General features: G+C 36.5%; 1 protein-coding gene across 3 annotated transcripts in view; it reads right to left on the reverse strand.

Moving 5' to 3' along the window:
- Nucleotides 1–16,068, reverse strand: part of LOC140924790 (uncharacterized) — a 40,152-nt gene that overhangs the window by 14,512 nt on the left and 9,572 nt on the right. For 2 of the 3 annotated variants that reach the window (XM_073374783.1, XM_073374782.1), the window contains exons 3-13: nt 11,321–11,690; nt 10,604–10,721; nt 9,903–9,996; nt 8,638–8,790; nt 8,323–8,459; nt 7,711–7,867; nt 6,379–6,533; nt 5,258–5,605; nt 4,394–4,634; nt 3,410–3,609; nt 2,609–2,685 (exon numbers count right to left, since the gene is read on the reverse strand). In XM_073374783.1, coding sequence (XP_073230884.1) covers nt 2,609–2,685; nt 3,410–3,609; nt 4,394–4,634; nt 5,258–5,605; nt 6,379–6,533; nt 7,711–7,867; nt 8,323–8,459; nt 8,638–8,790; nt 9,903–9,996; nt 10,604–10,721; nt 11,321–11,690 — 2,050 coding nt within the window. The remainder of the gene's footprint in view (nt 1–2,608; nt 2,686–3,409; nt 3,610–4,393; nt 4,635–5,257; nt 5,606–6,378; nt 6,534–7,710; nt 7,868–8,322; nt 8,460–8,637; nt 8,791–9,902; nt 9,997–10,603; nt 10,722–11,320; nt 11,691–16,068) is intronic. The other variant, XM_073374784.1, reaches the window with a different exon arrangement.

Genomic DNA, 16,068 nt, shown 5'->3' on the forward strand with positions numbered 1-16,068 from the left:
ATTGCTAAATCGTCAAAATACAGTCATGGTCCACACTCGGGACAACTTTATTCGAGGACAAGCTCCACTTGCAAGGAGTTCCATGGTTTTTGCATATAAGACATAAGTAACTCTTGATTTTAATGTTTGGCAAAAATTGATGCCTTAAATACAATAATAAATTTATGGTATCAACACAAAACCAGCTTTCAGAGCCTGTGTAAACCTTGTGGAAGTCATCACAATAACAGACCCGTTGGCACAACAAATTCGTCTCGGAATTCCTGCCCTCTCATTTTCCGCTTAGGTTTTTGTATAATATATAGATTTAGCCAGGGCTAAAAGCGAAGCTCCCATTAATAAATTATATTTTAAATCAAACAATAAACTTGTAATCCACAAATCAGTTAACTTAAGGGCACATTCATGTGACTTTTGAGGGAAAGGATAAGTTATTTTAGAGTGAAACATCTTACATCGAGTTGATATACATGTATGTACCCCCAAAAAATAGCAAACATCTTCTATCACATTCAAGAGCCATAATGGCTCTTGATCACAGTAGATTAGGCCTCGAAAACAAATTCTTGGAAAACAAATCAGGCCGCATTTTTTTGCGTTCGACAGGTTTACTTTACAAATTCTTGCCAACAAATCTGAGGGTGTGTAAACCAACCTTTTACACTTTTTATACATCACATCTGAGGTGAAACAGTACTTTTTATCATACAGACCTCGGACAGAATACGGCATTTCACAATTTTTCAATGTTCAGGACGATCAATCGTTGGCTTTTAGCGAAACCGTTCAAAAAATTTCCAAAATCACCCATACGACCAGCCGGTTCTAATTTTTAGTGCGAGCTGTCAGTGTGGTCGAGTGTTTGAATGAACTTTAATGGAGATACGCTTCAACATAATAACGAATTTATTATCATTATTTTTTGTTATTTAATGGTTCCAGTTATAACGATGTGTAATCTTATAAAGCGTTTGATACGCGCGACATTTCTAAGTACTCCTGCAAGCGATGTTCATGAACAATGAAAACAAACACCACGGATAAGCGATTAAAATTGCAAGGGAGACTACTAACAATCAATAAAAGAAATATAATTCGGTAAAACATTTACAGAGACAACAATTTTCATTCACGAAGACAAGTATTAAAGTGTCTCTAAAAATCCTGAGTCTTTAAGCTTAGAGCTTAAGCTTAAGTTTATTTTGTTTTACTTTCAGCCGGCCTCCCGGTGTTTTTTTTTTTTTTCAAAGATGAACTCCTCGAAGCAAGAAAATCACTCAAAGTTTTCTTTCTACAACCAAATTTATAACTAAATATTCTTCGGAACGTTTTTTTTCTATTTGCCGTGAGAAAATATATCTGAAGGCCTTTTAAAGTTCTGTAAGCTTATATCAAACCTGATACTAGATCAGATCATTGACTCAAATCTTAACAAACGTGCAAAAACTTGCCGCATAAACTGTGCTCGACTTCATGAAATTAGATATAACAAAAACAAACATCAAATACAATAATTACTCAGGCTTACCATTCGAGATTCAGTTCCTGAAAGATATCAAGGAAGGCCATAGTTGCTTGAGACTTTTAAACCCTGTTACGCATTGAGCAAGGTGAAAGACGAAAACGATGCCATCCGAAATCGGATTACCCAATTTTGACAAGCGACGCATTTCTCAACCAAAAACCCAATAAACAAACCAGCCATGGATAACAGAAGACTCTTGATAGTAGCTGTATTTCATTTTGTACATCCAGTGGAAAAAGACAGTTAAAAACATCACAAGTTGACACAAAACTCTGTCAGCTTTAGCTGAAAAAATAAACAACTTTCAAGATGCTGCATAAATTTTCCGCATGAACTCACCTGTCAAATTTTGACAAATCAGAGTACAAAAATTGGACGTAGAGCGTGACCAACGCGTGACCATGGTAAGATAGGTCTTCCCCGCCTTTATTTTTAAAAAAGTGGCTAAATTTTCGCGTCCGAGGTCAGTTTGAAATCAAAATCTTGACAGTGCGGGGATATAGTGACATAAACACAACATATTTCATATGAATCATTGGAAAAAATAGACTTGAGCCTGCGATCATTTGAAACTGGTAATTTGTCAGCGGATAACTTCAAAAAAGTACTTGACCTCGATGGGTCGACACTTGAGCCCGCGCTACGGTCAGGTGATACTGGTCAGCGGATATCCTGTTTTGACAGCTGTCAATTGATCACAACATTGATGTGCAATTAGTTTTCTATTGGGCTCCCAAACTAGCTAGAAAGTGTGAGAGTAAACATTGGTTTCCCTGTGGTGCGGACGGACGGTCGGGCGTACGGTCACGTGATTACCAAATTTTCTCGGATGGGTAGATTACCACATTTCCTTAGCTATGGGGCTCCGTCCACGCGCGCGCTTCGCGCGCGGGTGGAGCTCCGCTATTATTATCTATTAATCATGGTTATTAAAGTGTACAACACTGTTGCATGCAAATATCATGCAATAAAACTAACCACTAGAACAACAAAAAATGGGTTTCCTTTAATGCTGTGAGAGGTTCTAATGCAAAGGGATGAATAATTTTCTTTTGCCTTCACTATCACTTTACATGTATGTACCTGCCATTGTGAATTATCATTCCTCCTTGGAAAAGGTTTAAAAAGACCGGGCTTTCTTTTCCTTGGACAACTCTAACCTACAGAAAGAAATGAGAGATAACAACACCCTCTGTAAAAAGTGGTTCCATTCTGCCTCAGGGCCAGACCAATAATCAGGGTCTAAACCCTTTTAGTGTCAATAGTTTCCACTGGTTAGCAGTATGATGGTGCCTAGGTGGATGCTGCCCACATGGTTGTCATGGTTACTGGCTGCACTTGACTGCAGTTCCAGGCTCCACCAGCTTCTCAGGTACCTCCCCCATGCTTATATATTGTTATAATGAGTTTAAGTTGAGATAATTTGATCACACATCACGACATTTCATCTTTGGAGATCAATTAATGCATTCTCATGGCCTGTCTATTTGATCAAGCAACCTCATTGTTAGGAGAAATTGGATGCTTGTCACAACTGGGGCTTATGTGATAAAAACAAAATCAAGAAAGAATAACGTGCTGCATTGGCTTCATAATTTCACGACTATATAATGAAGATGTGGCAGTCTCACCTCCAAACAAAATGTAACAACTGCAGGAGCGGAACCAGGATTTTTCTTAGGAGGGAGGTGCACCACTAAGAAATGGTGTAACTGACTGGTGATGTAAACACATTTTAATACAGAATACCAGTTGTATTAGAAAGCCGCAAGTCATCTCATGGGGGAGTGCGCACCCCCTAAACCCTCCCCTGAGCAGTGTCCTCACATAAAGACATTAAACTAAAGAACTTTTTTCTGGGGAGGGGGGAGGGGGACACCTCACCTGTGGTCCTTTCTCTTCATCAAGCTCCACAGCCATAATTGCAGCTGCACCCTTCTCATTCACAGAGCAATCATTACCTTGCCAGAAAAAGTATGCACAGCGAACACGTCCTGCAACTGTTGATCGACAACGAGACTTCCGATCTTTGGCGATTCTGTCAGTAAGTACAAAGTAGGCCCATCTAATGACATAGCCCTCACCTAAAATAGTCAAAACCCAAATAGTTGAATTCATATCTTTAAGGCAGCTACCATTCAGGATTGCTCAAGTAACATCTTTTACAACAAAAATTTCTAATGGCTTTTATGTCTTGTATGCACCCAGACCAGGCTCGAAAAGAGTCCCATCCATTAGTCTAGGACAAGTATATTTTCTTGCTGAGCAAGTTTAAGACTTATTTGTCATGTTTAAGACTTATTTGTCCAATGGGCAAGCTAAAAGGGTCCAAAAGACTCATCTGGTAAGAAAATCATTAACTATAAGAGGAGCAAGAAGTGGCCCTGGGTAAGCAAAATGTGACAGCTGCTTGCCCAATGGACAAGCTGCAATTTAAATTTTTTTGAGCCCTGCACCATTTAAAATGTAGAAGAAGCCTTTAAGTGCTAGTGTACATGTACATGTATGAGAAGAGTCAAGGCTATGCTCAAGCAATACTCAGTGGTCTCTGGCACCTAACTTTTGCAACCTGGATGAATAGAAAAGTTTAGCTTTGTAGAAAAGTTTAGCTTATAGAACTCACAATGCTCGGCAGTCTGGATTTCACATGTTCAGAGCACTGTGCTCACTAAAATTTTCCTTAGAGCACAGCCTTGAGAGTACTCTAACTTGATTGTATTTTATTCTTGACGTTTGGCAGCAAAATAAAAATTTCTGGTCAAAGAGTCAAAGGGTGTCAAGAGAATTATTATATTATTATATTATAAATAAACAAGCACAAAAAGCTCCCTCACAGATCTTTGACAAAAAAATACTGTTATATGATACCTGAGTGGAAATGCCCATGGTTAGCTGGTGGTAGCTTAAAATGTCTGTACTCATTGATATGCCACACAGTCAACTCAACAGTTGTAACAAGGTTTCCTTCTTTGTAGATATCCCCAACGCACACAGTTGGTACACCATTGCCACGCCCAACATTCACCCCTTCAAAGGTTGGACACTCTAATGGTGGTGCACTCTTCAACATCATTTTAGGATCACATGGCTTCAATTCAACTGGAGGAGGCTTAAAAATAGTAAACAGTAGTCATATAATAAATTTCACGAGACTAACCAATGATAACAGTTTACAGAAAGGCCTAACCTCTTACTGTAAATTGGACAGTGTGTGACAACTTTTAAAATGCTAAAAGTATTTTCGCTTCTTAGTGGTGTGCATGCCAGCACTTTTTTGTCAGTAACCAGACAATTACTCAAAAGGGAACAAGAGCTGTTACGGTGTATCTGGTTCTTGCAGGAATCAATTAGTGCCAATCAAGAGTTGAGGCTCAATTCTGATAATCACTTTATGCCAGGATCAAGTATTGCATGTCAACTTACTTTTTGCAAGTACTGTAAGGAAAGACTAACTTAACTTATAAATTTAAAAAAGGAAACTAAAATTTGGTACAGTTGAACCCGTCGTAACCTCTGTGACCAGAAAGGTGTCAACTCGGGAGGGTCTTCACTTAAGGAGATCAAGAAAATGCAGAATTTGTATGTCACTGGGACTATGGTCTTCATAGACAGAGTGTGTCTTTATCGAGATGACGTTCAGCTCAACTCATTGCCTATGACATTGATAAATAAAAGTTACTTTTCTTTGAAAAAGAAATCATTCCAATGAAAGTGCAACCCTTTGAACAGTACCTTATCTTGAGCTGCCAACTCTAACATGCTGGGATGTCCTTTCATTCTAATAATCTTTGTAGGATCTGGCCAATCAAGAAACTTCTCACGGAACAGGATTGTCTCTGCTTTCTCATGCAGCCTTGCAAACAATGTCCAAGAAGGTCTCTGTGATGCAATTTTGTTATCAACTTCACCATTGCAGTTCTCAGATTTACCATATGGGAAGATTGGATCATAGATTCCATATGCTTTAAATGGTTCCCCATAAAGTTGTTTGGCTAGGGCAAACGCAGACTTTCTTTGACCTGACAATGATTGTTGCCCATTCCAGACATACAGCTCTGATCCAAAATCAAATATAAGCACCTGCAAAGACACAAAAAACATATTAAAGAACTTTCAAAGCAACTACAGTACAATGGCCATTGGAACAAGACTGTAAAAAACGACAACAGCAAAACAAACAAAACAACAACTCTGCAGGTAGCCTGAGAAAACAGCCAACATTAAGTGCTGCCACTATGGCTGGTTTCCCTGTGAAATGATATCTGAGCAAAGAGTGCAGAAATTCCATACTGATGACATGCATGTCAGTTCCGCAATCCCAGATATGAGTAGTGCTTCTGATTGGGCATGCCACAAGGGACAATGACCTCACTCAATCAGAAGCACCACCAGTATCTGCCTAGTGACTCGTCATCAGTATGGAATTTCTACAGTTGTTTCTCAGACACCATTTGCGGCAAAACCAGTGGTGGTACACAAAATGACAGTTGTTTTCTTGGGCTACTCTACAGCACATCACATTGTTATATTGCACCTTATTTGCTGTTCTCTACAACTACAATGACATTGTAACACAACATAAAAACATGATGGCCTATTAATTACGTACTTACTGAAACCCTCTTTTTCCCATGTCTGAATCTCATGTCTGAATCATGTTTACTATTAGAAAACTCTTGACTTTAGTCTAGGGATAAAATGCAATGTTGAAACCATTCAACTGGATTTTTACCCCCAGTTTTTTTTGGTTTTTCATTTTGCTTTTCCTTCTCCCCATCTGTACATCTGTGTCCACAAAATAAAACTGAATTTTTTTCCACCAATTTTACTAAAAATTTATAATAAAAGTGTACCTCCTTAGTATCAAGAATAGAGACTTGAGGAATATGCCCACACATGCTTTCAACTGGCATCAATTTTGGAGGATCTGTCCACTGTATCTTGTACACCATATTCCCTTTCACACAACCTTTCTCATAATCTTCATCTTTAGGCATTGATTGACCATCTAACAGATGAAAGAAAGAAGGAAATGTTCCTTCATCACTAGGCAACAAAAAGCGACACGGTATTTACTTGTATGGCTGCCTCAGTGTGTAATATATATATAGAATAATATTGCAAAGAAAATTTATTGGATGTACTTATACCCTTGAGTGAGAGATCGGAGAAGAGTGTTACATGTACATGGACAGGAGGATGAGAATCTTGGAAATAGGGAAGTGCCAGGGGTGGGGGATGGGATTTAAAAAATACAAAGGGTAATATAATTATTTAATGGAAAGGGGATATTTATTTATAATGTTTAAGGAAAGTAAAATATTACAGGAAAAGGAGATTTGTGCAGCAGGATAATTATCTTCAAGGAAAATAAGAAAACATGTCTGATCAAAGAAAAGGCCAGCATCTTAACTAAGGAGGAAGGAAAATCTGCATGAAAGACTGGTAATACATAAGGAGATGGGAACCATGGTTCATACAGGTTTCGTTACCTTTTTGTCAAGGACTATTTCAGGACTTAATGACAAAATTCAAGGAGTTTATTTTCTCAGGCGCTCACATTTTTGTGTCACAAATATTTCATAGTTTGCACAGGTCATGCCAACAAATAAATGCCTTTAAGTGCATTAATAACACCAAAGGATAACAGATAATTATTTCAAAATCAAATAGATTTCATGCTTCAAGCTCCTTCAAGCCATATTTTCCTTGTGATTTTGTTTACTTAGAAAGGGGGCTGAAGAATACACTTGGGGAACCCCATTAAAGGGGTGGTTACTCTGATACTTTAAATAAGAAACACTGATTGTCCTCATATGAAAAGCCTTTCGTCATTTCTAACCAGTTCCTTCAATCTTTTGATGTCAAAATAAACTTATTTTATTGAAGTCTCAAGTATTCAAGGAGTTGTTAATAAAATTCCTAAGCACAGTGCTTCTACAAATTCAAGGAGTTTTCAAGGACCTAGCAGTTTTTCAAGGAATATTCCAGGCCTGTGCAAGCCATGGTCAAACCATTAAAGGCAATACAATGTAGATGATCATAACAATCTAATCATTCTAATAGAGAATGGAAGCAGAAGGTGGAGCAGTCACGTCAAAGGGTTTTAAAAATAGACAGCAAAAAAAGGATAAAAATGATCCTGTTCATACTGCAAGAGGAATAAATAGTAACTTGTGGCTGACCTTTTATTTTGTTGCAGCCAGGATCACCCTTGAGAATAGTGACAAATTTATCCAATGCAGCACCAAAGTCAAGATCTCCATCTTCAATTGTTATGATGTCCCTTGCTTTACAGTCCAGTTCAGACTTTGCTTTTATCTTTGACACTATTTCTGTCACCTGCAGTGTAAGCAAAGTACAAGTCGAATATAATATCTAATCTGACATGAACCTTTGAAAAATTTAAATCTTATCTGACATGAACCTTTGAAAAATTGAATCTGCATATAATTTCTAAGTATTGCTTGAGTAGAGGTGTGTCGCTGAAGCCTTTTTACCCTGACCCTGTTTAAGACAAAAATTGCTCATTTCACAACCCTGTTTAAAATAAGAAAACCGATAATATTTTTATGGTGCTGATTCATTTTTTTTTGTACAGAGACTGGATTAAGTGATCTTTCAAACTAACATCAAAGAATTAGCTTTTTTGAAAAAAAAAGGTTGGCACTGCAAATGAAGACTGCTCATCAACAACTTTCATATAATTTCTTTTAAAGTCTTCCAGTCAAAAAAGGCAATCCAATAGAAACAATAATAATTTTTAATATTTTATTGTAATTAAGTCTTTTACTGACCTTTGCCTTTTCATAAGGATTACAGTCTTTTCCAATCCAAGAGAAAAGATCTTTCTCTGTCACCAGAGCAAAACAGTCCCCAGAGTTGAGTGACTTGAGGCTAGGCTCAACAAGACGTACTTGAAGATGACGGCGGCCTACAAAACAACACTATTTTAATACAAACTGTATGTTTGATTTTGTTACAATAATGTTAAGTATACATGAATGTAAGTGAATTCTTGGTGAAAGAATCTAGCAGGTTATGAAACATTACATGTAATAATTATTTTTTGTTGTTTGAGTTTCAGACTACACTTTAAACCAATCAATCACCTTTGATGTGAATAAGCATAACAGGTTTAGTTCCTCTGAATTCATCTTTCTCATCTGGACCTGCTGTTTTCCGTAATCTGACCTTTGTGAAATCTTCTGTGCTTGCTAGACCTGCTAATGCTGACGCTGCTAAGTCAAGTGTGTGACGTCTCCCTAATGGAACACAAGTACGTACGCACATGCACTCAGTTTTTATTTTAACTTCAAACCTAAACCGTTTGCTATTGAAAGTTAATCCAAAACCTCAGTACGACCAGATATAAATGCAATTTATGGTTGAACTTGAAACACTGCAGTCTACTTTGTTACAATAATTCTGATTTTGAGCATTTTCTTGCATTTTATTGTAAAAAAAAAAAAACAATATGTGCAGGTGCGTTCCTTTGGGATGATCCGGATCAGGATCAGTGATCCAAGATCACTCAAATCATGGTAGAGCAAATGAACTGATGAATCCTTGTCCAAAGTGGATTCATCGGATCATTTGATCTATCATGATCCGATCACTGACTCTGATCCGGATCGTCTCAAAGGAAGGCACACTTAGTTACACTCAGTGTTAGAGACCATGCAGAAAACATCCGTACTCCCCCAGTGGAGGTTTTTTTGGCTTGAACTACCCCCACCCCTCTGGAACTTTTGGACTCCTTCCCCCACCTCTCCCTCTAGACATTTCAAATTATGACAATCCATGAGATGGGTATGCCTTATTTCTGGAATCACTGCACTGACCTGACTCCTAATCAAGGTGATGGTAAGATTACTTTTGTGACACTATCCCCCAAAATAAGTACCTATGCTCTAAGGAGGACACACTCCCCCAAATAAATGCCCCAACCCCTTTGGTATAACTACCCCCCTCACAGGAGAACCTGCACTCTACTCCCATTATTTTAAATTTCTGTAATCTTTGATTTCACCAATATGCAAAAACAGGAGTGCATTGTATTTTCTGCCAAAATAAAAATTCACTTTGCTTAAAAAAAATTAATAATAATAACGATAACAATAACAATAACAATTGGTACTCCCAATGGCTGTCCTGTAAATGAGAACCTTCCCTCTTAGGCCAAATTTTATTACAAGCATAATAAAGTGTTTGATTATAAAAATATTGTTGGAGAACAAGCACTTCAAATCACTTTTACAAGTACACTGTAAGGGCTTTGTTTTATCCCCACACAAAATCTCTCTGACGACTACAGGTAGCAGAAAAGACAATAAAAAAAGAACTCAACATCTGTGGTTGGTTCTCATATTCTTACACAAGTTATCTGGATCTTTATATTTCTTTTTCTTTCTTTTGATGACAGGATGTTCACTGGTGACTTGTTTTTTCTCTATTCTTGGTCTCTCAACCTGTCAATCACAACAACTATAATTATTACTTACTAACAGTAGTGTTACAAAAAATTCAAAATTAACCATTCCACTACCTTAAATGTAATGTATTAGTCAAACAAAAATTAAAAAATTGCATTTTTGTGACCTAGTTTTCATATCTACAGCAGTAGTCACAAAATGCGACTGCACTGTTTGTTTACATTTCGAGCCCTGGAATGGTCACAATTATTATAGAAATTTGTTTATGAACTGCACTGTTTTTTTACATTTCGAGCCCTGGAATGGTCACAATTATTATAGAAATTTGTTTATGAAAGCAACAGTTAAGTTAGAATGACTTATCATAACTCGCTGTAGATGTGCAAGGGTTAATAGCATAAGAAAATAAAATTAAGGCACTTTTAGCCACGCGACCACATTCAAGGCTAGAATAAGAATGATGTGCTCTAAGAAAAATTAAAGGGAGCCCAGAGCTCTAAACCTGTGAAATTCAGGATGCCTAAAATGATCAATTTTTTATTGTGTTATTTACATGAATGTGTGAAATTTTACCATCAGTTTACCATTAATGGACTGAAATACCTAAACATGATTTTAAAATAAACAGGACTGTAAAATGTACCTCTGTGTCAGTTCGAACATCAGTTCTTTGCTGCAAGTTCTTTATTGGGTTTGTTGCTGTTTTATGGTGTCTTTTAGGCCTGACCTTCATTTTGTCCCCTGCCAAGGAATTCAGTTGTCTGCAAAACAAAATATGGCTTGAATCAAGAGCACTAAATACTAAGAGATAAATCCAAGCTAGTGGACAGCTCAGATACATGTACACTATGGCCATGAACAGACCTTTTTTCAAGGGCTTGGTTCCCATTAAATGGGGAGCTTAAGCAACCACCATGGGAACAGTAGCAAAAACGCCAATTGAAAATTTAATTTGCGCTTTTCCAAACTTCATCACTCTGACTTATTCTGTTTCATTCAATTTGTCAAGTGTTGAAGGATCTTTCTGGTGTTGATTCTAATGTACTGTATCTAAGTTAAAAAAAAAGGAAAAGAATTGTTCATGTCCTCCATAAACTGTGAAACTACAGCTGTGGGAAGTTTCACATTGTAGTTGTGCAACGACAGCAAAGAAATGTACAAAAAAGGAAGATGCACGTGCAAAGTTGTTGTTTTGCTAATCTAAACCTATTGCTTTTTTGCTGTTCTTGCCGCCGTTGCCGTCATTGTTGCTTACGCTCTCTAATAAGACACAAGTAACTTCTTATATCTATGTGAGTGCAAAGCTGCATAGCATGAAAGTGACATCAATTTCCACTGCATCGATACAAACAACACTCACTGGGTAGTTTGCCCTGAAATTATGTCCAGATCCTCCAACGTAATTTCTGGGGAATAGGTTGTGGCACTTTTGTTCTCCTCCACTTTCTTGTTGTAAAATTCCTTTAAGCCTTCTTCAAACACACCTGGCTGTCTTTCCCTCTGGCTTGCACTTGATAAATCTTCCACCTTATTTTTTTCATCTGTTTCATTTGAGATCAGCTGTATGTCGTTATCCATTTTCTTCTTCTCAGGTTCTGGCTCGCCATCAATAGGAATATCCACAGCAATCAAATCAAACCGCTGCATTAGATTGGATTCAGACTTGGTTTTCATCATGCCACCAAATGGTTTGATCGTTGATTTAAAAGTCCTTTTCTTGTTCTTGGAAGCTGTTAATGACAACAATAATTTGCTCACAAACTTGATGCTGACACTTGGTTTAAACATGAATACCTCGACCCTTAAAAATTCCAGAGAGGAATTTCAAGCAGACAGGAAATATGTATAATTATGGCTCTGGATGCAACTTTGTAGTGTTATTATTAGTTCCAATCACCATTAAGCACTATACCTTTACTAAGTTACCTTTACAAAGGAATTCACAGTTCTCTTGTGACATTCCGCCCACTAGCATACATGCACATGTAAACTAGTGTGCCTTGGAAAATCCCATACCAGCACCACACACGATACAGATATCAATAGATTATTACACAGTTAAACACAGTTTGTATAATAAAAAGCTAAAAATGGCAAATTCAAAGTTAGCATGCACGGATTTTTCGTTCTCTCTCACTTGATGTGAACATAGTCATTCTAAAAATCAAAGCATGATGTCTTTGTGGCTGCACTCTAATGGGGTTTATTTTTCACATACAGTAAAGTTAAAAATTCACAATGTAGGTAGTTGTAATGGGATTTAAAAAACTCCTAAGAAACTGTCTGATTGGCTTAAAACACACATACCTAATGTCTACCTTTTAGTAAATACCCTGAAGTGATTTTACTGTACAAATTAACCTAAGACTATAAAAACTACATGTAGAGGGTGATAACTTTAGAAGATCTATAAAAGTACAGTGTAACAGTAAGAATCACGGTATTATGAACAGAGTAAAAAATCATAAACAAACACATCAAAACTGACCCAAAGATTTTAATATTCTGTATTCATAGCAAGGAAAGGACACATTTATTAAAGTGCAAGACTTTTGAATATCAAAATAAATGCAAAATATCGCCTTAATTGTTTGATAAAGATATTAAATATTAATAGTGTAAAGGTATTTTTGAAGGAAAGGTGTTTATATTACCAAGATCTACCATAGAAAATGTTATTGAAGACACTAGTTAGTGGACTATTACAGTCGTACAATGCATTAGTATATAAGATAGTACATGAATAATTATTATTATAATGGCTTTACCAGTGCATGGGATGTGAACAGTAATAGGAGACATTTTAGGACCACACAAAAAACCTACTGGTAACTGTGACAAAAACAAAAATAAAGATACCATTATAGCAAATTTACTGTAATTTGTGGCACAAATGAAATTATGAATTTTCAATTTCCTTGTCAAGTTTGCAACATGAATTAGGCTTTTTATAGGACAAAAGCTGATTGGAAGTGCCAGAAAGTAAACCAGACATGAAGGTGAAAAGCAAAGTTATCGGTTTCTAATGACAGAACATTTTAGGGACACCTAAGGTCACAAGGGAGATTAAAAGAGATAAATTTCACTATACATTACTCTAATTTTCAGTTCAGCATGCAATAAATAGCACTTGATTTTAAGAAAACAAAAAACGAACTTACAAGAGTAACAGCCTTGGTTAAAATCCAGTCACTACAATATTTAACATAACAACTGTGTTTCCATAGAAAGAGAAATGCAAAGTTGATCTGCATGCTAAAGTACTTTGTTTGCATAAGGGAACTTATCAATGCTGCTATCTTGACAATGTTTGTCTTTACCTTCTAAACTGGGTCCATGAAACTCACACACACACAAAAACAAACACATTATCTTTGTGGCCAATGTAAACAGATCAGCTATGAAAAGGAAACTGACTATGTTGTCAAAACAGAAAAGTTCCAGCCAGTACACTTGATTTAAAACAAAAAAACAAAAACTATCTTGATGAGTTTAGTTTGAATAAACACCCTACAGTGTAAATAGGACTTTCAAGTATTAAAATGTTACAGACGATTTAGAGTGACATTATAGGGCAAATGGTAAATGGCAGCTGATCCAAGTTGACAATTTCACGAAAGAGCAAAATGATGCTGCAGATACAAACTGCCTAAAACAGTTTTTATGGATGAAAATACAGTAGAACAACTAATTATTTTGGAAGTAAAGAACAGGTTAAGGCAAGTAAAGTTAAAACTTGGTCAGGTGACTCTAAATCTCTCTATTATTCAAGAAGCATTTCAAAAAATAAGAGCTGACTGCAGGAGGCAAGACAAGCAAAATGGACTGTTTAGGCTAACAGTCTTGTTTTGTAGGTACATGTATACGTTACAGGTCAAATTTGATTTCAGGTTAATTTTGATTTAACCTTGAGTGATTTTCATTTTTCGCTGTCTCCTAGCCCTAGCAGACAAGGGAAATTTAGAATCAGCCTGGGTTAAAATTTTTGTTTCCATTTTGCTTGTCCTTGCTCTTCCTTTCTGGAAGTTTTTATCTGCAGTTTTTGTTTTCTAAAACAAACAACGCAAGGAAATAAAACAGTTTAAACAGAATAATAACCTATTATCTGTTATTTAACTCCAACTGATTCTAAACAAAACAAAAAGATTAGTTATTGACCTTAAACAGAACCTAGCAGAAAGTTCAGGCCAAGAAACCTCTTTCCTCCAACTAAACCTGTACTTAGTAATAAAATATAATGTACACAAGGGCAAACACAAAGTCATTCAAGAACATTACTTGAGGACAAACTAAACATTAGCCTCCCAGACAGCATGTTGTTCTCAGTTGAGCAGGCACTTGTGGGGAGGCATGAAATACGAGCTCCCCTGAAAATGCTTGTGTGGGAGGCTAACTGAGCATAAGTAACACTCCACATGACATGCATGTAACAACCCCATCACAAAAAAGTATATCATTTGTACATGTAATAAAACTGCTTAGTAGCTTTCACTTGGATGGTCATTATGTAATAATGGTTTTTATACACAGATCCAAAAGTTAGAAACACCTTGTGCACCAAACCAAACAATACTATGGACCCCATGTTTATGTACTGCTCAGGAGCTTTATTTCCACACAATATGATTAATGCATCCAGAGGCCATAACATAACAACAACCTTGCATTATACCGTATAATAAACAGAACCACTTTTAAGTACCTACAAACTGCAAAGTAGCTTTCACTTCAATGGGAGCACAACAGAATTCCCTCTTTTAATAATACATAAACATTAGAACCACATTGCATTGTGCATCATAATACAAAGTACCCTCGTAGAACCAGACATATGCAAAACTTATGCTCATGCTATTTATTTACTATGTTGGACTATGTTTCAGCTGTGTTATGTTCATTATTGCCTATGTATTAACTATGTAACATACCACATAACATAGTCCAAAGTATGAAAAATCTATGTTGAAACTATGTTTAGGCTATGAGAAATACATAGCTTTTAACACCTATGCAAATACTATTCAAAATCCTTTCATAGTCTTGACATGGCTATGTATTTACAATGAAATAGAAAGTTATGCTTTTCCTTCTGATTTGCATCCTATGTATCCACTTAGCATCAGAGTAAAAAAGCTTTTACAAAGCATCTCAATGTTCACTTTTATTTCCAACAATATTCTTAGGTTTTACACAGTGCTATGTATATTCTATGCTATGTGAATGATACATATTTGCAGCCTATGTTTTTACTGTGTAACATTTTAATTTTAGTTTTATCATGACATAAAGGCTACATAGCTTTTACATAAACATATTTTTTCCTTTGTCACTCATATGAAATAATGTAGTCTATGCGTTTCCTATGTGATATTCCAACATAGCTTTTAAAATACTGGGCATGTTGATGGTACAAGTTAAATAGCACTTACAAAAAGCATACATCCAATGTAAAAAGCAGTGTTTGAAACTAAAAAGCTTAAAAATCATATACTATAAATTTTTTGTTACGCAATCTCTGCATTCATCATTCCTGCCTTAACTTTCCTTTCTAGCTTTTCCCTAGTGTTGCTTCACTTGAAATCCTTTTCTCCTTCTATATAAGCTTCTATCCTTCTTCTTGATAGTGGACGACTCCTGAATAAAACTGGTCAAAACTGTGAAACGCTAGCTGCAGTCCTTGATGTTTGTCTGCCATTTTGTTTCCACTAGTTCCCAGGGAAGCCAGTGAGTTCAACACATGGGTATTTTGCGTTTTATCGTTACGGGGGCTTTTTCAACCAATAAAAAGGTGTGAACATTATCTGATTCCACACGGACACTTTCAAGGCCAAACATAGGCACGTTAAACGTGCATGAGCTATTTTGAAGAGAGTGATGAATCTACCTCTTTCATCTAAATGTAGATTGGGTTTTTGTGCGAAATTGCGTATTGCAGTACATAAATGAAAACGCGAAACGCTCAGCTGAGTCGATCCTAAAGCTATATATTCACTTTCCTCTGTTTTCCCCTGTTACATCTGGTGCAAGTTCAACAAATAAAGTGAAATAAATTTCTACTCACCAAACGTTGATTAGAAGGAAAACTCTAAGGTTTCCTCGGAGTTTCTT

The sequence above is a fragment of the Porites lutea genome, chromosome 14, assembly GCF_958299795.1.
Source record: "Porites lutea chromosome 14, jaPorLute2.1, whole genome shotgun sequence".
NCBI lineage: Eukaryota > Metazoa > Cnidaria > Anthozoa > Scleractinia > Poritidae > Porites > Porites lutea.